This window comes from Portunus trituberculatus, chromosome 26 (assembly GCF_017591435.1).
Source record: "Portunus trituberculatus isolate SZX2019 chromosome 26, ASM1759143v1, whole genome shotgun sequence".
Taxonomy (NCBI): domain Eukaryota; kingdom Metazoa; phylum Arthropoda; class Malacostraca; order Decapoda; family Portunidae; genus Portunus; species Portunus trituberculatus.
This window is the reverse complement of record NC_059280.1, coordinates 86,441-109,790: the sequence shown is the minus strand read 5'-3', so window position 1 is coordinate 109,790 and position 23,350 is coordinate 86,441. Positions and strand designations below refer to the sequence as shown.

Genomic DNA, 23,350 nt, shown 5'->3' with positions numbered 1-23,350 from the left:
TTTCACTAGCATCTCCTACCATCCTCTCCCAGTTTACTGACTTAAGATTAAAATCCCTAAGATAATTGTCTGACTAGTACACCCCTATTTATCTCATCTACCATAAGGTTGTCTACATCTGCTGACTGGTTAGGTGGCCTATAAAAGCTCCTACTCTAATAACCTTACTTTTGTTTACTCTAACATCCAGCCATAAGGACTCTACTCTGTTATCTACCTTAATACCATTAACCTGACTGGAAATGAAGGATTTTTTTACATAAATAACTACTCCTCCGCCTATCCTACCAATTCTCTGGTGTAAATACATAATGTGTCCATCTACTTCATATTCTTTCCTATTTTCCCTAAACTTTTCCTCATTTACCCATGCCTCTGTGACACATACAACATCTAAGTCCTCCTCAACTATATAACTAGATAACTCGTCCTTCTTGTTCCTAAGACTCCTGGCACTTACATAAAAACATTTAAGTCCTGCTACCTTCCTAGATGCTGTCTCCTTATTTGGAATCCTAATCTTATTCTCTCCTAAACATGCCCCAAACACTCGTAAACACACTCAAACAGCAAATAACGCACACAGACATAAGTGTGCAGACGCAGTGTTTAGGAGCACCAAGCAGTGAGTGAGACAGCAGTACACGGTGTCAGCGTACACCACAATCCTCCACAGCGTTCATGTGTGAGGTACGTTTGAGGCCGTTCACTTATTTCTTGGGTTAGGTTTACAAGTGAGAGTGAAAACAGTGTGACTTGTGCCCAGGTGTTGAGGAAGGCGATTGGTAAAAGTTTTGAGTGTGTTTTGCGTCATTTTTGTGTGTTTCTAGTGCGTTTTGAGGTGTTGCAAGGTGTTCTGAGTGTGTGTTGCAGTAAAGAAGCAAGTTTTAGGAGATGTGACTTGCTTCCTTCAGCCAAACATGTGTCACAATGCAGTCACCAGTCTGACATTTCATAGCCGTGGTCACTTCTTCCCGATATACCTTCATTTTGTTGTGGTGAGCTGATAAAGGCAACATATGGACTCAGAGCCCCTGCCCCAGCTGTTCCCGCCTCCCTCTCCCCGGATGTAGCCCACCCCGGCCCCTCCGCTCTCCTCCCGAGCCCCCGCCTCCCGGGCCACCAGCAGGTTTCTATACTTTTTTCACATATTTGCTAATGATAATATTACGCTTCCATGGTGTGTTTTTATGGTTCCTATAAATACTGCGTTGTGTTTGAAGAGTGTTCCGCGCCAGAGTTTGGTAAATATGTGGCGTTTAGTGGTGTTTTATGGCGTGTATAAATGTCTTTTCAACGGCCAAATTTTCCATCTGCTTTTTTGAGTTTTTTTATTTGAAGGTGTAAGTGGGCCTTTATGGTGGCAAAGAGTCGTCTGTGCTGATTTAGGCGTGAAATCAACCCATTGAGTCAAATATGTGGACTTTGAAATGGTGTTTGGTCCCGTTAAACGTAAGTTTTATATTTTGTATTTGATTTAATTGCGTTTTTGGTTGACGGTCTAACTCGGTGTCCAATGCCTTAAAAGAAAGCTCAGACTGTGTCAAGTGTGTTAAAATACTCGCCAAGTGAAAATGGCTGGACTTGACAAGAGTTTTGATGAGTTTGGATTTGAATGGTTTTGTTTGCCATAAATAAGTTTCATTGGTTCACTTCTGGTCCTAGCTAACTGTTGGACGCCTGAGAAGAGAGTTTATATTGTCTAATATTTTTCAAAATAAATATAAAGTGGAAATGGGTGGACGTTTTTGAGTTTCATGAGTGCAAATGATTTTATAATTTATAATATAGTTAATTTACACAATTCTTTGAAACTAGTTAGGCAGGAGATGTTTTTATGTTGTGGATGTTAGTTAAAGTTTGTTCACAGTCGTAAAATGTCAAGCATTCGGCCGTGGCTTAGTTTTTTCTATGGGTCAATTTTCAAATTATTTACGTAATTTAGACGAGTCTCCGCTGGTCCCGCGCATTCTGTGACGTCACAGGCCTTGGGCTGGCGTCCCTCCCTCCCAGCCGCCCAGTTCGTCAGTATTTTGCCTAATATCTAGTGATTTCTACGTGTTTGCGTGTGTTTCAGGGCTCTGGTGTGTAGATAATAATGGTAGAAGGAAGAAGAAAGGAGAAATAAAGGAGAAGGAGGAGGAAGGAAGGAGAAAAGTAGGAGGAAGAGGAGGACCAGCCAAGGCTGCCAAGCCACTTCCTCAATATTTTGCCTAATATCTAGTGTTTTCTGAGTGTTGTGGTGTGTTTCTAGGCTCAGGCGTGTAGATGGAAGCAACAGAAAGACTAAAAAGGGAAACAGAGGAGGAGGAATGAGAAAGGAAGCGGAAGAAGAGGAGGAGTCAAGCCACAACATTTAGGTAAGTCACCCTTGTAATGTTGCCGTTCTTTACAATGCTTTTGGTGTAGTGGTGGGTATATTTGGGGTATTTTAAGTGTGTTTGGCAGTATTGCAGAGTGTTTTAGGTGTTATAAGTATGTTTTCAGTGTGCGTTGGATGTATTGAGGAATATTTGACGTATCTTGAGTGTGGTGTGGAAGTGTTTGAGTATTGGCGTGTGTTTTGAGTGTGTTTGGGGCATTTTGAGAGGTTATCATGTATTTTGCGACAGTTTTGAGTGTTTGAAGAGCTTTGGGTGTGTGTGGGAGTGATTTGGGTGTATATTGGGTTTTGTAGTGAGTTGTGTGCGTGTTTGGCAGCCTTTTAAGGTGGTGTATGGTGTCTCAAGTGTGTTTTAGGACGATTTGAAGTTGTTTTGGTGTGTGGCGCGTGTGTTGGGTGTGTGTAGAGGCTGTTTTTGTTTGCATTGGGTGTTTCTAGTGAGTTTTGGCTGTTTATAGAAAAATAAAAGAAACACGTAAAAATAAAGAAAATAAGGTAAAAGTAATAATGTAAATGAATACCCGTTGAAAAGGCGGAATTGTTCATGCACCACCACAACAGGGAAGGAGGACCAGGGCAGTGTTGGGAGTAGAGGCAGGAGTGGCAGAGGTAAGGGCCATAGTGAGTCGGCATGGATGGGCATAGGTCGGCAATCCTGGCGACATATCCAGGATGGCAAGCGGCTATGGCTGAAGACAGGGAGCAAAGTTAGGAGGATGTGGCTGTTTGGAGATAGCCTGATGAGAGGAGTAGAGAAAGAGATATACTCCCTGTCGAAAGGTGGGTATAGAGTGATGGACAAAAGCAGACCAGGGGCCAATATTCGGGTCATCCGTGAGGCGGTGATGAGCTCCCTTCACCAGATGGAGCCTGAAGACCTGGTGGTGGTAGAGGAGGAGGAAACGGGCTGGAGGATATGGGAGGACGAGAGACAGTGAGAGTGATGGAGGAGATAGTCAGAGTGGTGGAGCGTAAAACACACAAGAGGCCCCTGGTGATGTGTATCCCTAAGAGGAGGGACAAGGAGGGTCAGGTCTGTGGCCGGGAGAGGAGATGGGTGAATGGAAAGGTAGTAGAAAGACTGGAAGACTGGAAATGTGATGGGATGCAGCTGTGGGAGAGGATGGACTGGAGGCAGGTGTGGACACAGGATGGCGTACACATGTCCACTATTGGAAAGGTGTGGGTGGCCTGGAACTTGGTGGAGTGGGCTCAGCGTTGGGAGTAAGGCAGCAGGGAATAGGATAGAATCCAGAGAGAAGGGGCAGGTGTTTGTATGAGAGAGGAGGACAGAAGCGTGAAAGAGAGCAGGTTACCGAGAGAAAGGGAACCTGCGGGAGGAGAGTGTAAATGTAAAAGGAAGAGGAGGTACCCACAGGGCGTCAGGATGCATGAGGATTGGGTGTGTGAATGTGAGAGGATGGGGCACTGGCAAGTTTGAGGATTTATGCAAGGAGCTGAATGAATGGAGCTTGGATGTGGTAGGTATCACGGAGACTCACCTGCGGGACGTGGTGCATATGGAAGGAAATGAGTTTGTCATGATAGGGAAAGGGCGTAGAAAACAGGATAAGTTAGGAGGAGGCGTAGCCTTGCTCCACAAAAAGGTGAGGAACCTGAGGTGGAAGAGCTGGACATAGGAGACAGTGCTGAGAGTGAGGACGTGCTAGCTGTTCGAGTGGAGTGCAGGAGTGAAAGTGGCAGAGCTGAGAGGATAGTCGTAGTGGTAGTGTATATGACAGTGGAAGGCGACAGAGCAGTTAGGGAGAATGGCAGAAAATATAGTGTTTTGAAAAAGATTGCAAGAGAGTATGCTGGAGAGAGAGTGATTGTTATGGGAGACATGAATGCCCACATAGGTATGTTAGGTGAACAAATGAACAGGAATGGTGAGATGCTGGATGAGCTTGTGAATGAGGTGAGTTTGGAGAATCTCAATGAGACCCTGGCTGAAGGACGAGTGACTTGGAGTGGGAGAAACCAGGAGTCTGCGATTGACTACATGCTAGTGAATGGGAGAATGCGTGAAGTTGTTGACCGCATGTGGATTGATGAAGATGGGATGATTGACATAGTCTCAGACCATAACATGCTGGTGTTAGAGTGCAAGTTGAATGGAAGAGATGGAACAAATGCCAAGGCCAAGAGGAAAAAGTGGAGATTGAGAGATGTAGGATGGGAGAATTTCCAGGTGGACTTGAGTGAGAGGAGCTGGGAGGATGAAAGTCTAAGCGACGTGGATGAACTGAATGATAGATTTGTAGAAAATGTGAGGAATGCAGCAGTAAGCCAGATAGGGTATGCAAGAACAAGTGCCAGAAAGCATGCATGTAGGCCGTGGTGGAATAATGAGATCAGGGATGCTAGGAAGGAAAGGAAGAGACTGAATAGGGTGTGCAGACAGTTAAGAAAAAGGAGACATGAGAGTGAGGAAGCTGAAAGGGAGCACCTGAATGCATGGGCAGCGTATGTGAGTCAGCAGCGAATGACGAAGCGAAAGATAATGAATGCTAAAGTTACAAGTGAGAGAAGTGTGATTCAGTCCCTTAGAGAGAAAGGTATGGAAGGTGGGCGAGAATGGTATAGATTCCTGAGGGGTGAGGGATGCCTAACAGTGAGAATGTGGAGAGCCTGAAGGTGAATGGGGCAGTGGTGACTGATAAGGAAGAAATGAGAAGGGCAATAAAAGAGTTTTGGGAAGAGATTGGAGGTGTAAGTGAGGTCTTTGATGTGGATGAAGGACATGTGTCACTGGAGAGAAAGGATGCAGATGAGTTGAATGAAAGGATCAGCAGGGAGGAGGTGGAGAAATGTGTGAAGAAGCAGAAGAATGGGAAGGCAGCAGGGCCGGATGAGATACCGTATGAAATGTACAAAATGGAGAGAAGTAGTGATTGATAGGATGACTGAGTTGTTCAACCAGGTGTGGGAGGAGGAGAGAGTGCCGAGAATGTGGAATGAATGCAGGGTGACCTTGTTGCATAAGGGAGGATATAAGAGTAAGAATGAGTTGAGGAACTACAGGCCGATTGCGTTAGTTAACACAGTAGGCAAAGTGTTCAGTGCGGTGTTGAATGAGAGATTGTGCAAATGGATTGAGAGAGTTGGAGTGTTAGGCGAAGAGCAAAATGGATTCCGAGTGGACAGGAGAGCAGAAGACAATCTGTTTGTGGTGAATGAATTGATTGAGAGAAAGAAAAGGGATGGTAGCAAACTATACTTAGGTTTCTTAGACATAGAGAAAGCATATGATAGGGTAAACAGAGAAATGCTAGGTAGGGTGTTAGAAAAATTGGGTTAAGTGCAAAGATAGTTAACATAGTGAGAAGTATGTATGTGGATACAAGAGCTAAGTATAAACTAGGGATATAGAGACAGACTGGGTGAAGAGTGAAAGAGGAGTTAGGCAGGGTTGCATATTATCACCAACCCTCTTTAGCTTATATACAGAAGAATTGGCTGCTAGAATGAGGAGAATGAATGCAGGTGTAAATGTGGGAAATGATAAGATAGATGTGCTCTTGTATGCAGATGATGTTGTAGTCATGAGTGAGTCGGCAGAAGAGCTACAGAGTATGCTTGATGTAGTAGATGGGTATGGAAGAGATTTTGGAGTGAGATTTAGTAGTGAAAAGAGTAAGGTAATGGTTGTGCATAGGTCAGAGGATGAGAGGAACCATGTGTGGAGATTAGGAGTGAATGAGGTGCAGCAGACAGATGAATATAAGTATCTGGGGATGTGGATGAGTCCGGATGGCTGTGTAAAGATTAAGAATGAGAAGATAAGTATGGCAAATCAGTGGGTAGGTCGTCTTGGAAGTGCAGCAAGGATGAGGGCGAGTAAATATGACGTGCTGCGAGAAGTTTGGAAGAGCGTGGCTGTTCCGAGCATCATGTATGGTATGGATGTGATTGCTTGGAATGAGAGTGAACTAGATAAGTTAGAAATAGGGCAGAATAGAGTTGCAAGAATGGCACTTAATGTACCTAGATATGCAGCAGTAGAGGCCCTTAGGGGTGATATGGGTTGGAGCACTTTTAGAGAGAGATATGTGAAAGCGACCCTAAAGTATAAGGCTAGGTTAGAACGAATGAATGATGCAAGGATAGTGAGAAAAGTGTTTCTGTGGAATGTCAGGAGTAGCAAGTGGGGAAGAGGTGTGTCAGGCTGGTAGCAAAGAGTGGGTTAGTAAGTAGTTGGGTTTTCAACAGGTAGAAGGAAGACATTTAGAGAGAGACTGGAGTATGATTGTTAGAAATGGAGAAGGTAGAGAATGGGATGTAAGGAAGTGGAAGAGTGAGATAGACAGAGTAGTGAAAGGTGTGGGACTGGATGACTGGAGAAATAGGATGGAGCAAAAGAGTACCTTGGTATGGTATAGAGAGAAAGAGGCCCCAATGTATGAAAAGTGGTATGACGGAAGCCTGGGTGGTGATCTTCTCTTCCGAGCTAGGGCACAGTGCATGGATGTGAATGCAAGGAATTATAGATGGTCAGAGTCCCGCAGCAAAGTGTGCCAGATGTGTGACTTGGGAGAGGATGAGACAGTGGAACATGTGGTGGTGGAGTGTGTGAAGTATGCCAGAGACAGGTATGAGATGATGCAAGTGGTGCTGAGGGAGCTGGGGCATGACAGAGTGGAGATGACAGGAAGGGAATGGATGGTGTTGCTGCTGGGACTGTGTGGGAGACGAATGAAAGGATGATTGAGGCTGTGAAAGAGTTCCTGGAGAGAATGTGGCGTGCCAGATGCAGGAACTAGTGGTGTGAAAGATGGTGATTGCCCTCTTTGTTGTCTGGTGTTCTTTATGTTCCCTACAGGAGCTGCCGATACAAAGGCCTGACCCAGAAGAAATTCTGCGTCACCTGTACCATCAAGATCAAGATCAAGACCGAGGCGGCCCTCCACCGGCGCTGCCGCCACAACCACCCTCTCTTGTGGCAGGGGCTGGCAGGGACGCGCTGGGACGCATCCTCTTCACCGACCCACACAAATAGAAGGACGCCATATACAAGAGGTGGACACAGCGGGAAAAGAAGAAAAAAGAACTTCAACATTAGCGGAACAAAGAACGAGAAGAAGTAAGGAGCTTCCGTTGCAACATCTACATCTACCACTAATGGCCACCGGGATACGTGTCTTATTTAATGATTTCCGAGGCCCCTGGCGGTCATGGAGGACGGTGAGCAGTGCCTGGTGAGCCCTGTGGCATTGGTGCATGTGTGTGGAGTGCCATTGTGTAGTTATTAGTATTCATATGATTTTGAGAGGGTAATTGTGTGTGTGTGTGTGTATTTATTTTAATATTTAATTCATTCTATCGGCTGTGTAAGGGGACTGGCACCGGAGTAGGGCTAGTTTTTATTATTTTTGTTATGTTGAAGAGGTAAACTTGTGTGAGAGAGAGAGAGAGTGTCTAGTATTTATTCAATCTATTTGACTGGCACCGGAGTAGGGCTAGTTTTTATTATTTTTGTCATTTTTATGTTCCTCCTTAGCCAAGAATCTTAGATACAAAAAATAAATCAATAAAAACGGTTTCTCCAGTCCTCTCATGCTAAAATGACCCTAATCTAATTTTTAATCCCCGGGGGTTGTGTGGCTGGCCTGGGGGTTGATGGGGGGCTGGCAGGGGTGATGGGGGCTGGCGTGGGTCACAAGAGGGGGCTTTTCTCCCTTATGCAGTCCTCTCATATGCTAAAATGACCATAATCTACTTTTTAATCCCCTGGGGTTGTGTGGCTTGCCTGGGGGGTGACGAGGGGCTTGCGGGGGTGACAGGAGGGGGGCTATTCTCCCCTTTACCTCTCAGTTGTCCTTTTCCAGTCCTCTCTTATGCTAAAAAGACCTTAACCAAATTTTTTATCCGCAGGGGTCAGGGGTCATGTTGCTTGTGTGGCCGGTGTGAATGTGACCGGGGCTTGGCAGGGGTGATGGGAGGCTTGGCAAGGGTGGCAGGGGAGACAGTTTGGCAGGCTTTGAAGACATTTTAAGAAAATTTGGCATGTCTTGAGGGCATTTTACCATAATTTGGCATGTTTTGAGGGGCATTTTAAGACAGTTTGGCTATGATTACACCATTGTATTGAGATTAGCAAGTGTCTATGGAGGTCACAAGATTAATGGCCACAGTCCTCAGTATTTTAATGCCCCACATGATTTTCTGAAGCTGCATAAAATCCCCAAACACAAAATGAATATGTCCTGGTACTGAAGGGGTTGATGGCTACGAGCTGCATGCCAAGTCTCTCTCTCTCATAGTTAGCACGCCCATAGATCATCACTTTTGTTTACTGTTGTTCACTTTACCTTTGTCAAAGTTTATGGTGAGTAGATAAGGTGCGGCGATTGCTGGAGCTTAATTGTGGTCCAGTTTCTGTGTCTCTGAGGGCATTTTGATCATTTGTTACATTATTAACCCCTTCAGAACTGGGACGCATTTTTACCTTGAGTTTTGGGTGTGATTAGAGGGCTTTATTAACATTAGGAAGGGTTTATGGAGGTGAGAAGTTTAATGGCCACAGTCCTCACTATTTTAACCCTCACATAAGTTTGTGAAGCTGTATAAAGTCGCCAAATAGTCACCAAAATGAATATGGAAATGCATCACGGAACTGAAGGGGTTAATGATAGTGTTAGCTTGGGTGGCAAGCCTGACTGGAGAGGCTGTGTGTGACTAGGAGAGGACTGATATGTGACTGGGAGAGGTTGTGGGTGACTGATAGGTGACTGGGAGAGGCTGTGGGTGACTGATATGTGACTGGGAGAAGTTGTGGGTGACTGATAGGTGACTGCGAGAGGTTGCGGGTGACTGATATGTGACTGGGAGAGGTTGCAGGTGAGTGATAGATGACTGAGAGGCTGCGGGTGACTGATATGTGACTGGGAGAGGTTGCGGGTGACTGATAGGTGACTGGGAGAGACTGTGGATGACTGATAGGTGACTGGGAGAGACTGTGGGTGACTCATAGGTGACTGGGAGAGACTGTGGGTGATTGGGGGCTGTGGGTGACTGATATGTGACTGGGAGAGGTTGCAGGTGACTGATAGGTGAATGGAAGAGACTGTGGGTGACTGATATGTGACTGGGAGGTGCTGCGGGTGACTAGGAGGCTGTGGTTGACTGATATGTGACTGGGAAATGCTGTGGATGACCAGGAGAGGCTGCAGGTGACTGGCAGAGTCTGTGTGTGACTGGGAGAGGCTGTGGGTGACTGTGAGAGGCTGCAGGTGACTGATATGGGACTGGGAGAGGCTGTGGGTGACTGATATGTGACTGGGAGAGGCTGCAGGTGACTGATAGGTGACTGTGAGAGGCTGCAGGTGACTGATATGTGACTGGGAGAGGCTGCAGGTGACTGATAGATGACTGGGAGAGGCTGCAGGTGACTGATAGGTGACTGTGAGAGGCTGCAGGTGACGGATAGGTGACTGTGAGAGGCTGCAGGTGACTGATATGTGACTGGGAGAGGCTGCAGGTGACTGATAGATGACTGGGAGAGGCTGCAGGTGACTGATATATGACTGGGAGAGGCTGCAGGTGACTGATATATGACTGGGAGAGGCTGCAGGTGACTGATAGGTGACTGGGAGAGGCTGCAGGTGACTGATATGTGACTGGGAGAGGCTGCAGGTGACTGATAGATGACTGGGAGAGGCTGCAGGTGACTGATATATGACTGGGAGAGGCTGCAGGTGACTGATATGTGACTGGGAGAGGCTGCAGGTGACTGATATGTGACTGGGAGAGGCTTCAGGTGACTGATATGTGACTGGGAGAGGCTGCAGGTGACTGATATGTGACTGGGAGAGGCTGCAGGTGACTGATATGTGACTGGGAGAGGCTGCAGGTGACTGATATGTGACTGGGAGAGGCTGCAGGTGACTGATATGTGACTGGGAGAGGCTGCAGGTGACTGATATGTGACTGGGAGAGAGAGAAATAATTACATTTTTTGGAAAGCAGTGATTGTGAGAGAGCAAAAAGTTTTAGAAGACATCATTATTGGTCCTTATTTTCTTTCTACAATTGGACAGCTTTTGATAGCTTCACAGTTGTAGACAGTTTGTTCCTTAGTGTTCAATTTTAACACAGTTTGGCATGTTTTGAGAACATTTTAAGACAGTTTGACATGTTTTAAAGGCATTTCAACAGAGTTTGGCATGTTTTGAGAATATTTTAAGACAGTTTGACATGTTTTAAAGATATTTCAATACAATTTGGTATGTTTTGGGAACATTTTAAGACAGTTTGACATGTTTTAAAGGCATTTCAACACAGTTTGGCGTGTTTTGAGGACATTTTAAGACAGTTTGATATGTTTTAAAGGCATTTCAACACAGTTTGGCGTGTTTTGAGGACATTTTAAGACAGTTTGATATGTTTTAAAGGCATTTCAACACAGTTTGGCATGTTTTGAGGACATTTTAAGACAGTTTGACATGTTTTAAAGCCATTTTAACTGTTTGGCTTGTTTTAAGATATTTAAGTCAGTTTGACATGTTTTAAAGGCATTTTAACAATATTTGGCATGTATTGAGAATATTTTACGGTAGCAGGGGACAGACACTGAGTGGGGGGTGCAACATGAAGAAGATTCCGCATTCAAATTACCCTGTGCCATAAATGTAGTGTTTTCAATGGAAGAGTTCCATGAGAGAGTAGGGGACACCGAAGGGGTGTGTTGTTGAGAAATATATCGACCTTCAACATCAGTGACTATTTCGAAAATTTTCTTTTTCACCATCAGTTGATCGTTGCTGTTAAATTTTTTTACAGTTGATAGCATGGACTGAAAAAATGTGTCAAGCGAGTCTGACGAAGTAGATTGCTTATTTTCAAGGATGTAACTCATCAATTGTGCCGAAGCACTACTTGTTGCTTGCTGTTTTCGCTTCCGCGGACGAGGTGTAGGAAACGCTGTATCTGAAGTTGCTGGTTTTCCAGCAATCGTGTCAATTGGTGACTTTTCTGAATCTTGCACATCATAACCTTCACTTATATCACCGACCTTCTCAATTTCATCTACAGGTGTTTCATACATATCAACCTCTTTTGCTGGTGTAGAACATATTCGCGTCCTGTCCTTCGAGAGAGAGCGAAGAAATCCCATTTGCTCTTCATATTTCCATTTAACTGTTGTACTTGCTTGCGCCTTGCCCGCTCTTGGTGCACTTACCCATTATTTTCCGAAATTGCGAGCGTAGAGATTCCCAGCGCTCTTTGCACCCTGGAAATAAAGGAAACATACAGTTTATTAGTGTTATGTTAGAATTGGATTTATATATACATAACAGTATAATAATAATTTTTTTGTCTTGTCAGGTTTCTGGCTACAGGAGATTCATATAGATCATTGGCCTACAGCTATCGCCTGGGCCATTCAACCGTTCAGGGTATTGTTGTGCAAGTGTGTACCGCGATAGTCAAGAACCTACTGAAAGAAGCTATACCAGAACCCACCGAAGACAAGTGGAAGAAAATTTCTGACCAATATTGGACAAATTGGAACTTCCCAAACTGTCTTGGGTCCTTAGATGGGAAACATGTTGAAATAGAATCCCCAGCAAATAGTGGTTCACTATATTTCAGCTATAAGAAGACCTTCTCTATTGTATTATTAGCATTAGTCGATGCGAATTACAGGTTTATATGGATTGATGTGGGATCCTATGGCAAAAATAGCGACAGTGGAATTTTTCTACATCAAGCCTTTGCAAGAACTTGGAGGAGAACAAACTGAATGTTCCGAATGATGCTGGCACTGATATTCATGCACCATATGTTATCGTGGGCGACGAGGCATTTCCTCTCAAGAGAAACTTGATGCGCCCATACCCCGGTTCTCAAACTGAACATGATGAGCACAAGAGGATCTTCAATTATAGATTATCTCGTGCAAGAAGGATGGTAGAGTGTGCATTTGGAATACTTGCTCAAACTTTCAGACTGTATTTAAGAAAACTCAAAGCAAATCCTTGTAATGCTACTACCATAATAACAGCAACTTGCATACTTCATAACCTAATACGTCCAAGTGACGTTGCACAGCTGGGATCTGTCGACATGCCTTCTGCAAATCCAGTTAATTTACTTCCACTTACAGGAAGGGGTGGGAATGCTACTAGGGAAGCTTTTGCTGTGAGAGAAACTCTAAAAAACTATTTCGTATCACGTACTGGTTCAGTTGATTGGCAAAATCAAAAAATTTAAACATTCATAAATTAGCATTGCTTACCTTCACAACCCAATTGTCTGTTAACTTCGCCCCAGGATTTTCTTTTAATATTAACATTGCTGTAGAGGGGTGATGCCAGGTCATACAATTCGGGTTTCGACTTTACAGCTTCGATGAGCATTTCATCTGTAATGGAAAAAAGAGTAGCTGTAATTGGGTACGGAGTTTTTGTACTATAATTCACGCAATTGCACGCAATCATTTTCTTTACTCATTATCACTATACGATCTTATTTGTGTTATGTACATTTAATATTTTGTATCTATAATGACTAATCTATTCTGTATCTTTATAACGTCCTAGCTAAACATGAAACATGCATAACCTTAAAATGAATAAAACCTAATTTGTTTGTTTCTTTTATTCACTTGTTTACCTACCTTTCGAGTTGTCCCATTGTTTCCTGTTGCTTTCACTCATCGTTGTTAACAAGCAGAGCATCAATCCACACGTCCCGCGCATAGGAAGAGCTAGCTAGCTACCTGACCGCGACTGGTTCACACCATGCACTCACGCTCTCGCTCTTGCTGTCGCTCACGGTTGAGCACGCTCAAAATATCTTTTGCTTCGATCGTGAGCTTGATCGTCATGATGAGTAGAGCTGAGCGTAGATGATTAACATAACATAACATAAATAATAGGATAACAAAGGGCCACCAGGGCCCATCTAGGTTATCCTGTACCAGTCGCACAGCGACCTCGTCATCAGTACTTAAAGATACACTTACAAGTACACAATACATTATATACTAATTCTAAATATTTGGCCCATTAACAGGGCTAAGTCCTGCAGCGAAATCCTCTTATTTAACTATAGTAAATTTCTTATAAAAACTATCATGCAGTGCTATACATAATTATAAATCTAATAAATTTAAGTGCTTATCTAATCTGTTTTTAAACATTGTCAAACTAGTGCTATTTACAACCGTCTCTGGCAATGCATTCCAGAAGTCTACCACTCTATGACTAAAGAAATATTTTCTTATATCTAACCTGCAGCCTTGCTTTCTAATCTTCCTGCCATGATTTCTAGTCCTATTTCCTTCCTCTAAGGTAAAGAAAGATCTCACATCTATGTAGTTTGTATCTGAGAACATTTTAAATAACTCTATCATATCCCCCTCTTATACATCTCCTCTCAAATGAAAACATGTTTAATTCCTTTAATCTATCTCTATACTCCAGGCGCTTTAATGCTGGTATCATCCTAGTTGCTCTTCTCTGAACTGCTTCTAACATGTTGATATCCTGCCTATAGTGGGGTGACCAGGCCTGTATGCAATACTCTAAATGGGGCCTAACATAGGAATTATATAGGGGGAGAGCGGGGCTAGTTGCATCGAATTTTACATTTCCTTCTACAGAATTGTGTATAATTCATTCAAGTGAAATTCAGTTGTCGTATATAAATATGCTAGACCTCATCATCAAGTTCACATGCGTAGATATTAATGAAAATCATTTCTTATATACTTAATTTTGATATATATCTAAAAAAATATTTGATGCAACTTACCCCATCTGCGGGGCAAGTTGCATCAGTATGAGGGGCAAGTTGCATCATAAACAAACTATAACTTTTGAGAGTTTATTTAAATGATAAGAAAATAGAAATCCACAATAAACTGACCCGATGAACCTTAAATTTATTCATCATCAGATTCACAGTTATGACAAATATAATATATACCTCCATCTGTTCCCAAACATTCCTCATGAGACCATCCTCTGCATGTACTACATTGAATCCATTTCTCCCGGGGCCTGCTATTGGAATATGGTTCTACACAAATCAGACAATACCAGTCTTCGTCGTCTGACTGGATATGTCGTACTTTTCAACAGGTTTTTTGGATCGAACTTTGTGTAAAAACTCCTGCTTCCTTTTCTTGGTGGCTTTCTTTTCTTTGACATCATTCTTTTTGTTTTTTTTCTTAATGGCTTCAGCAAACAGAGCATTTCTTTCAGGTGTGTCTGTTAATATGGCACTTTTACGTGCTTTTCTGCCTGTATTACATTTCTTTTTCCGAGGTGTTGCTTTTGGATGTGGCATGATTTTTTCTGGGCAAAGGGAAGACTCACCAACATTTGCAGTTTCAACTTGATCAGTAATGAAAGAAGCTACTGCTGGTTGTGGTCCTACTGCAGTTGAAGTGGAAGGAAGGGGTTCACTGGCTGTAGAAGAGGAAGGATGGGGTTCCATTGATGCAGAAGTGGAAGAAAACCAATGTTCATCTACCGATTTTGAAACCTCTGAGACATCTTGCATTGCTTTGGCCGCATCCTGTTCACATTGCTGCCTCACTGGGCGATCCGTTACTGAAGAGGAGCAAACTCCCAGTCATCAAAGATATTTGCATTCAAAGGACTGATGCCGCTGACTTTAAAGCCACTTGTAGCTCTGGACAAACTTGTCGCTTCAGGTTGTCTAATTGAGAGTTCTTGTCCATGTCGCTTCATGAAACCTGAAAACCAGTCTTTTCCAGCATATTTATCATTGCGCCAATTAACAGGCATTTCTATCTTTGCTTCATTGGCGCATTTGAAAGCCAGTTAGTTCCTTGACTTCTCTCGGAGAAAGACCAAAATAAATTGCTGCTGCTGTTTTCAGATAGGATACTAATTCTTCTTCCTGCTCACATGTAAATACTTACTTGTCTTGGTTTGGCATATCCTACATGTGTATTGTTTTTAGCAGTGTTGCCAGAGGTTTTGTGAATAAATCGTTGTAAGGTTGAGTATTGGACACCCAAGCAGTTGTGCGGACTCTCTCACTGATTTATTCTTATTTCGAACAAAATCAGCAGCCTCCTGCATTAGTTGGGGTACGTGTTGCTGACCCACATATATATATATATATATATATATATATATATATATATATATATATATATATATATATATATATATACAAGAAAAATTGTGAAATCGAAAAAAATTACTTACCAAGGCCGAAATCAGTAAATTTCTCATAAATTCAAGAGCACTTGCGCAATCCACCTCCCTCTGCCGCAGCGATGTCCGCACTGACCAACACCAGTGTTGCCACTCACAAAATGTAAAAATTCCAAGGTGGCGCAACAAAAAAATCCAAGAAATGCCAAGATTTTCTTACATGGTTACTAGATTGCTTAAATAAAAAGTACTTATACACCAATCAAGAAATTTTGTACTCACCACAACATAATAGATGACTGGCTTATTGAAGGAAGACAGACACCTCTGGCATTGGGTCTTCCTCCAATTCATCACTGCCTTCTCCTTGATGTAGAGTTACGTTTCTCTTCATTCTTGATGTTTCTTCTTGTTCCTTATATCTTTTATGACAGTGCCCTGATTTTACTTCTCTGATTAACGAAAAGGAGGGCTCCCAGCTCTCACAAGTCACTTCTTCTCGTGCAATAGCTTGCTTTGCTAGCAAGCGATTTGCTACGGTATTTGCATGTAACTTGTTGGTCTTATCATTTTTTATTATATTGATCTGTGAAAAAATCCTTTCCTCACATGCAGAAGAATGTGGCAAAGCTAGTAAACCACACATTAATCCAGACACAAGACCAAACTTTGCTCTGTTGTTTCCATCTTTGACTGAGTGTAAATCATTCCAGAAAGTGGTTGCAGATTGATTTAGGCACTTCAGTGAATCTTTAGCAAGAGAAGATCGTTCCATTGTTCTTGTAAGATGTCTAGATCTTTCTCATTTACCAGAGTTGGGAAATGAATTGCAAGTTTTGTTAGGGATTGCAGGCTCCGTGTATTTGAGAGAGCTTCTGTTGGGTTCATAGCTTTCAACATTGCAATAATACTATCCTTTGCAAATGGAAATCTCTTTTTTATCTGCAGACATAACTCTACTAGGAACTGTTTGCAGTGAACTCGAAACAGTCTTTCTTTATCCTGAAGAGCTTCTAACTCCAGCAGTCCCTCACATCTGCCACCTAGACTAAGATCTTCCAGTCTCTTGTGCAAAGATTCATCACTTGGGTCAATGAGAGCTAGCTGATGAGACTGGATTACTTCAGGTTTTAGGAAGAGACCAAGAATGCTGCGATAATTATCTGAAATGGTTGAGTGCAAGGTTCCAAGTCTGAAGTGCTGAGACTGAAATTCAATATTCATCATGTCAACCTTACCCAAAATGTAGTTTATGAATAGCAGCATGTGTTTCGTTCCACGAGTCGTCATCATTTTATGTATCTGTGAAGCTCCATCAACTTTGTCGGTCCTTGATTCGCTTTGAAAGAATAGCTTTAGGGCATCCCATTGCTCCAAGACTCTAGAAACTACTTTTCCTCTAGATAGCCACCTTGTCTGTGCTAACTTCAGCATCTTATGACTTGGCATATCAAGTACTTCTTGAATTAACCGAAAATCATGATTTCGCTTGCTGCTTCGCGCAAAGTAGCAACATATATCCTTCAAGAAGGATTCTAGCCATGATGGTAACCGACTACTTGCATGGCTGGCACATAATGCAAATGAGTGACAGATACAACCTAAGACAAAAACATGTGGAAGATCCTTCTTTAGAAGTGCTTGGAAACCATTGTTCGCCCCAGCATGGTAGAACAATTATCACTTGCAAATCCTATTATATTGCTCAATGGAATTCCTGCTGAGCTAAAAACCTCTTTCACTGCACTGTACAGTCCATTTGCTGTACCATCATTTACCTCAACAATATCTAAAAGGGCGTCTGTTACTTTTGACCTCTTTCTATCATAAAATCTTACCACCAGTGCCAGGATCTGTGAGACAGATGCGTCAGTGCTCTCGTCAATTATTAATGAGAATTTGTTCTCCTTACATATGTTAACTATTTTCTGACGCTCTTCCCAAGCAATGCCATGTTGCAGTAAATATGATGCTTTAGTTTTTTTCAGTGAAATATCCTTAGCAATGTCACTGTCTGCAAAAGCTTTTTTCAAGACATTCACTAAATGGTCTGCTTGGAGAAATGGCATGTTATGCTCTGCCATAAATCCTGAAATAATTAATTCAGCTTTTGCTACCTTTTCTTGATGACTTAGTCCTGGTACTTTTTTGAAGTGCTGTTGAATGTTTACCTGAGCCTTTTTTACTTTTAAGTTCTTGACATGTTTAATTGAAGCCTTGTGTGCCATAAGAGAGGACTTGTTACAATTCTTTAGTTTGCAGTCACATACACTACACAGCGCTGAGTATTTATCTGCAGAATCTGGTTGCAACCACTCCTTCAGTTCCTCGTCCTCCAGCCATTCCTTCTTAAATGTTTGCTGGTACCACACTTTCTTCTTTTTCTTTGGTGGGGTGACGCTGCCACTACACCCCTCCTCTCCTGAACCACTCATTGTAGAGTGAAGGGGAAATGATATTATCCAGGAGCAACGCGAATTCAACAGCGCTGGCCGCTGAGGGTACAAGAATACTGAGTGACTCAGAGTGAGGAACAGGTGACTGCGAGCGGGGCCCGAGGGGAGGGGCAAGTGATGTACAGGTACTCTCCTTGTCTCGCGCCCGTTGCTTACGCGTTCGTGACAGACTACTCCCGTTTATATTTCATAAGAACATAGTAAGTTACCTGGGTCCATAATGATTAACGTTTTTTTTTTTTTTTTTTCACAGGATAAGTTAGGTGCTACGATTTTCCCAAGACCATGAAAATCATTTCATATAACTTACACTGCTAAAAATGCCAAGATTCCAGGGTTTTTTCCATTTCATATCCAAGATCCCAAGGCGATGGTAAAAAAGCCAAGATCTTGGGAAAAAATCCAAGGAGTGGCAACACTGACCAACACACATTTGAACCGCCTGTCACCCAAATGCAGCCGCTGAGTTGCCAGTTATGCTCACTGATGCAACTTACCCGCGATGCAACTAGCCCCGCTCTCCCCTAAGCTACGCACCACTTCCTTACTTTTATAACTAACATTTCTATTTATAAAACCCAGGATCCTATTTGCCCTATTTCTTGCTTCTAAACATTGCTTTGAAAATTTCATAGTCCTGTCTGTCTATCACTACTCCTAAATCCTTTCCTTCCTCTACTGCCTCTAGCCAACATCCCTCCATCTCATAGTTAAAGTTTGTGTTGGCTTTAATACTCTGCCTGTTTATCATTATAGAATATTTGAGTGCGATGACTTGCGTGCGCGTGAGTGTGAGCGTGAGCGTTATTAGTAGGTCTAAGGATTGGGAAGCTTGAGTGAAGGCAGAGGCCGATCACTCGCTGTTAGGTAATGTGTTTCAATAATGTAGTAGTTCTGTTTTAGCTCCTTCTCAGGTTTATTGTGACTGTTGGAATGCCTAGTTGTCATTGGAGGATGGTCATGTGGGAGTGAAAGCTTCGTAATGTGTACGGAGCAAATAATAGAAAGAAATCCGTATTTGTGTATATTTTGGCGACATTCTGAGGTGAAGATTCGACATCCAGAAGTCAGACTGATTACTTAATTACTTTTTTGGCGATAATTACAAATACCATTACAGAAAATACTAGTTTTCAAATATTAAACGTTTATTATTGCAAAAAACAATTTCATGTCTTGCTAAATAAGTTAAATAAAAAAAATGACATGAAGGAAGATGGTCTGCTAAACATAACACTGTCCCGCCGTTTATTGACTCCTAAGCCGCCCGTGTCATGTTTTCCGCCTTTCTCGCCGTCCTAGCTGTCATGCAGCTTCCTGACGCGCCACACAGGTAAATGACAGACTAGTTACTTCTCAGGCTCCTCAAGTACCAGGTGTCATGACTGTTACAAGACAGGATGTTAGGAAAAAGATAAGGTTGTGTTCTCTACCTGGTGGGCTTCCTGACCCCCTGACTCGGGTGAGGGGGAGGCGCACTCTGCTGATGCGTGGGCCACCTCTTGCAATACAACATAACATAACATAAAGAATAGGATAACAAAGGGCCACCAGGGCCCATCTAGGTTATCCTGTACCAGTCGCACAGCGACCTCGTCATCAGTACTTAAAGATACACTTACAAGTACACAATACATTATATACTAATTCTAAATATTTGGCCCATTAACAGGGCTAAGTCCTGCAGCGAAATCCTCTACAATTTGTGGTCCCCATACATGGGGATCATGTCTTGTTTAACTATAGTAAATTTCTTATAAAAACTATCATGCAGTGCTATACATAATTATAAATCTAATAAATTTAAGTGCTTATCTAATCTGTTTTTAAACATTGTCAAACTAGTGCTATTTACAACCGTCTCTGGCAATGCATTCCAGAAGTCTACCACTCTATGACTAAAGAAATATTTTCTTATATCTAACCTGCAGCCTTGCTTTCTAATCTTCCTGCCATGATTTCTAGTCCTATTTCCTTCCTCTAAGGTAAAGAAAGATCTCACATCTATGTAGTTTGTATCTGAGAACATTTTAAATAACTCTATCATATCCCTCTTATACATCTCCTCTCAAATGAAAACATGTTTAATTCCTTTAATCTATCTCTATACTCCAGGCGCTTTAATGCTGGTATCATCCTAGTTGCTCTTCTCTGAACTGCTTCTAACATGTTGATATCCTGCCTATAGTGGGGTGACCAGGCCTGTATGCAATACTCTAAATGGGGCCTAACATAGGAATTATATAAGCTACGCACCACTTCCTTACTTTTATAACTAACATTTCTATTTATAAAACCCAGGATCCTATTTGCCCTATTTCTTGCTTCTAAACATTGCTTTGAAAATTTCATAGTCCTGTCTATCACTACTCCTAAATCCTTTCCTTCCTCTACTGCAGGGGTGGGGAACCTTCGTTCTGTCAAGGGCCATTTAGATATTTTTAATATAATTCGCGGGCCATAAAAAGTTATCAATTATTTTTTCACTCATTTAACTCACCTCTAATGTGACGGCTGGAACTGCTTCTCTTTGGCGAGGCGCGTGATGTTAGGTGGTACTGTTGATGATGCTACTCGCAACTGGTTTTCCAGGTTTGCATCGGTCAGTCTGGAGCGCAGTCTACTCTTTGCCAGGTTAAGTTTTGAGAAGAACTGCTCGCAGCAGTAAGTCGTTCCGAACACAGATGCATATTTCAGTGCATGTCTCCTCAAAATAGGAAAATCATCAGCACTTACGTAACGTCTGTAGAACTCAAGCAGTGAGAGGTTGTTGTACCTAGCTTTCAGCTCATCATCGCTTTGCAGCTGAATTATTTCGTGTTGCAGGTTATCAGGCACATCAGCTGGTTCCACATTAAATGGTGTAGCGAAGATGTTCAACTCCTGTTGTTTACTTTTCACGTCCTTGAACCTTTCACTAAATGCCTCAATTAGTTTCGCACACTCACCAGCATATTCATCCGTTGTAGAAGGATTTTGTTCTTGCAGAGTGGGGAAATGCACAGTGTTACTTCTTTCGAGTTGCACTTTCCACAGCTTTAATTTAGCTTCAAATGATTTCACGTTTGAAAGCAGAGAGCTGAGAAGCTGGTTGGGGCCCTGCAGCTTGACGTTCAGCTCTGAGAGATACTTGGTAATGTCAACCATGAAAGCAAGATCACACAGCCACTTGCTATCACTGAGTTCCCTGACAGGTGTTCCCTTCATCTCCATGAATTGCTTGACTTCATCACGCAGTTCATAAAAGCGCATAAGCATATTCCCACGACTCAGCCACCGCACTTCACAATGATAAACAAGATCACCGTACTCTGAGGCAAGATCATTCAGTAACTCCTTAAACTGGCGGCTGTTTAGCCCTCTGCTCTTGATAAAATTTATGCATGACACTACTGTTGTCATTACATTATTGAGCCTCAATGACAATGCACATAAATTTTCTTGATGTATGATGCAGTGGCATATTATTAAATCACTTGGATCAAGACAGAGACGATTCAGTTCTTTCTTAACAAAAGCAATTAACCCTTTTGTGAGCCAACCATGGCTGGAGCTCCATCAGTAGTGAGGCCACTTAACTTTTCAAATGTTAACTCTAGTTTGTTCATTGACGAAACAAGACTCTCAAACAAGTCCTCACCAGTTGTGGTGCCATGCATGGCTTCCAATGACAGCAATTCCTCTCGTGTGTCAAACTCGGCCGTTATTCCACGAACAAAATGGCCAGTTGGGCGGTATTTGTTATGTCTGTTGTCTCGTCACAAGCCACAGAGAAGAACTGGAAATCTCTTGCAGAATCCTTCAGTGTTTTATGAATATCTTGTGCTAAGTCAGTAATCCGATCTGAGACGGTTCTACGAGACAAACTAACACTCTGAAATAACTGAAGTTTGTCTGGCGCTAGCAACTCCGCAGCTTTAACGATGCACTCTTTCACAAACTCTCCCTCTATGTGAGGCTTCAGCTTCTTGGCAATTAGGTCACTCAGTGCATAACTCGTCTGAATAACGTTGTCTCTGTCACACCGAGGTCTTGTGAAAGAGGCTTGTTGTGATTCTAAACACCGCCGAAGAGCATTGATTTTATCCAGACGCATTTGTCCTCCCAAATCACTGAGCTTAGCATGTTTTGAGCTGTAATGACGCTCCACATTGGCCTTCTTCATTACTGCTAACGCATCCCCACAAACTAGGCACACAGGTTTGCCTTTCACTTCAACAAAAAAATAATCGTTTGTCCACTTCTCTTGGAAGGCTCGACATTCTGCATCTACTTTTCTTTTCTTTGCAGTCGCCATTTGTAGGACGTCACACCACGTGATAACTACCCAGTGTGTATTAACAGTTCTACAGCGTCCACACTCGATAAATGCCTAGCACTGACTGCCCGCGGCCCGCCTAGCTGAGTCACTGCAGTACAGACAGACAGGCGGCTGACGAGAAGCATACGTGTACGGTCCCGCCTGTGGATGCTATGGCAACACTCAGCTCAAGGCCGTACAAGTGCTCTTAGCTGACGCTAGCAGTGCAAAGAAAAACAGTCAGTCACAAAATAAAAAATCAAGAAATATAATTATATTCAAGGGTATGACGCTGCTAAACTGCCGAGTTCATAGATAATTAATTGAATTTAAATAACCTGCAGCCAGCACATAATAAAATTACATTATATATTATTCATTCATGAGATATGAAATAGCATTTATGAACTGCCTTGCGGGCCTGATCAAATGGTCTTGGGGGCCTTATACGGCCCGGAGGCCGGACGTTCCCCACCCCTGCTCTACTGCCTCTAGCCAACATCCCTCCATCTCATAGTTAAAGTTTGTGTTGTCTTTACCTAAATGCATAACCTGACACTTATCAGAATTAAACTCCATCTGCCACCTGTCTGCCCATGCTGTCCAGGTCTCGTTGTATTCTGTAATTGTCCTTTTCACCCTGTACTGCACATGCTATCTTAGTATCATCTGCAAACTTTGATACTTTGCTACTAATTCCTATATCTAAATCGTTAATGTACACCAAGAAAAGAAGAGGTCCTAGCACTGATCCTTGGGGTACCCCACTAACCACTTCCTTCCACTCAGACATTGCCCCATTTAATACTACTCTCTGTTTCCTATCAGAAAGCCATCAGAAATCCAATCAACTAACCTACCCCTATCCCATGTAGTCTCAATTTGTACACTAGCCTCCTATGCGGTACCTTATCAAACGCCTTGCTAAAATCTAGATATATAACATCTATGCTATTTCCATCATCTAACTCCTTGGTAATATATTCTAAGATATCGAGCAAATTTGTAAGACAGGACCTCCCTGATCTAAAGCCATGTTGGGTATCTCTAATTAATCTATTCTCATTTAAAT

At 42.6% G+C, this 23,350-nt stretch overlaps 3 protein-coding genes across 3 annotated transcripts; all 3 read right to left on the bottom strand.

Annotated features, from left to right (window-relative positions):
* Positions 1–10,941: 10,941 nt before the first annotated feature.
* LOC123509054 (transcription factor Adf-1-like) lies at positions 10,942–13,274 on the bottom strand. The gene is made up of 3 exons (XM_045263178.1): positions 13,005–13,274; positions 12,624–12,749; positions 10,942–11,615 (listed from the first exon to the last, which is right to left on the bottom strand). The coding sequence occupies exons 1-3, from the start codon at positions 13,084–13,086 to the stop codon at positions 11,518–11,520; spliced, it is 306 nt and encodes a 101-aa protein (XP_045119113.1). The 5' UTR covers positions 13,087–13,274; the 3' UTR covers positions 10,942–11,517.
* A 7,206-nt stretch (positions 13,275–20,480) lies between these two features.
* On the bottom strand, positions 20,481–21,637 carry LOC123509225 (general transcription factor II-I repeat domain-containing protein 2B-like). The gene is made up of 2 exons (XM_045263424.1): positions 21,505–21,637; positions 20,481–21,370 (listed from the first exon to the last, which is right to left on the bottom strand). The coding sequence occupies exons 1-2, from the start codon at positions 21,635–21,637 to the stop codon at positions 20,481–20,483; spliced, it is 1,023 nt and encodes a 340-aa protein (XP_045119359.1).
* A 44-nt stretch (positions 21,638–21,681) lies between these two features.
* On the bottom strand, positions 21,682–22,143 carry LOC123509224 (general transcription factor II-I repeat domain-containing protein 2B-like). Its single transcript, XM_045263423.1, has one exon. It carries the CDS (start codon positions 22,141–22,143, stop codon positions 21,682–21,684), a length of 462 nt encoding a protein of 153 aa, XP_045119358.1.
* Positions 22,144–23,350: the final 1,207 nt, after the last annotated feature.

Excerpts from the sequence above, each read along its gene's own strand:
- LOC123509054 (XM_045263178.1), bottom strand. The coding sequence starts at position 13,086 with ATGCGCGGGACGTGTGGATTGATGCTCTGCTTGTTAACAACGATGAGT. Across the intron at positions 12,750-13,004 it reads ACAATGGGACAACTCGAAAG|ATGAAATGCTCATCGAAGCT; the intron begins GTAGGTAAACAA and ends TTTCCATTACAG. Across the intron at positions 11,616-12,623 it reads CAGACAATTGGGTTGTGAAG|GGTGCAAAGAGCGCTGGGAA; the intron begins GTAAGCAATGCT and ends CTTTATTTCCAG.
- LOC123509225 (XM_045263424.1), bottom strand. The coding sequence starts at position 21,637 with ATGCATGGCACCACAACTGGTGAGGACTTGTTTGAGAGTCTTGTTTCG. Across the intron at positions 21,371-21,504 it reads CATGGTTGGCTCACAAAAGG|TAGTGTCATGCATAAATTTT; the intron begins GTTAATTGCTTT and ends TAATGACAACAG.
- LOC123509224 (XM_045263423.1), bottom strand. The coding sequence starts at position 22,143 with ATGAAGAAGGCCAATGTGGAGCGTCATTACAGCTCAAAACATGCTAAG.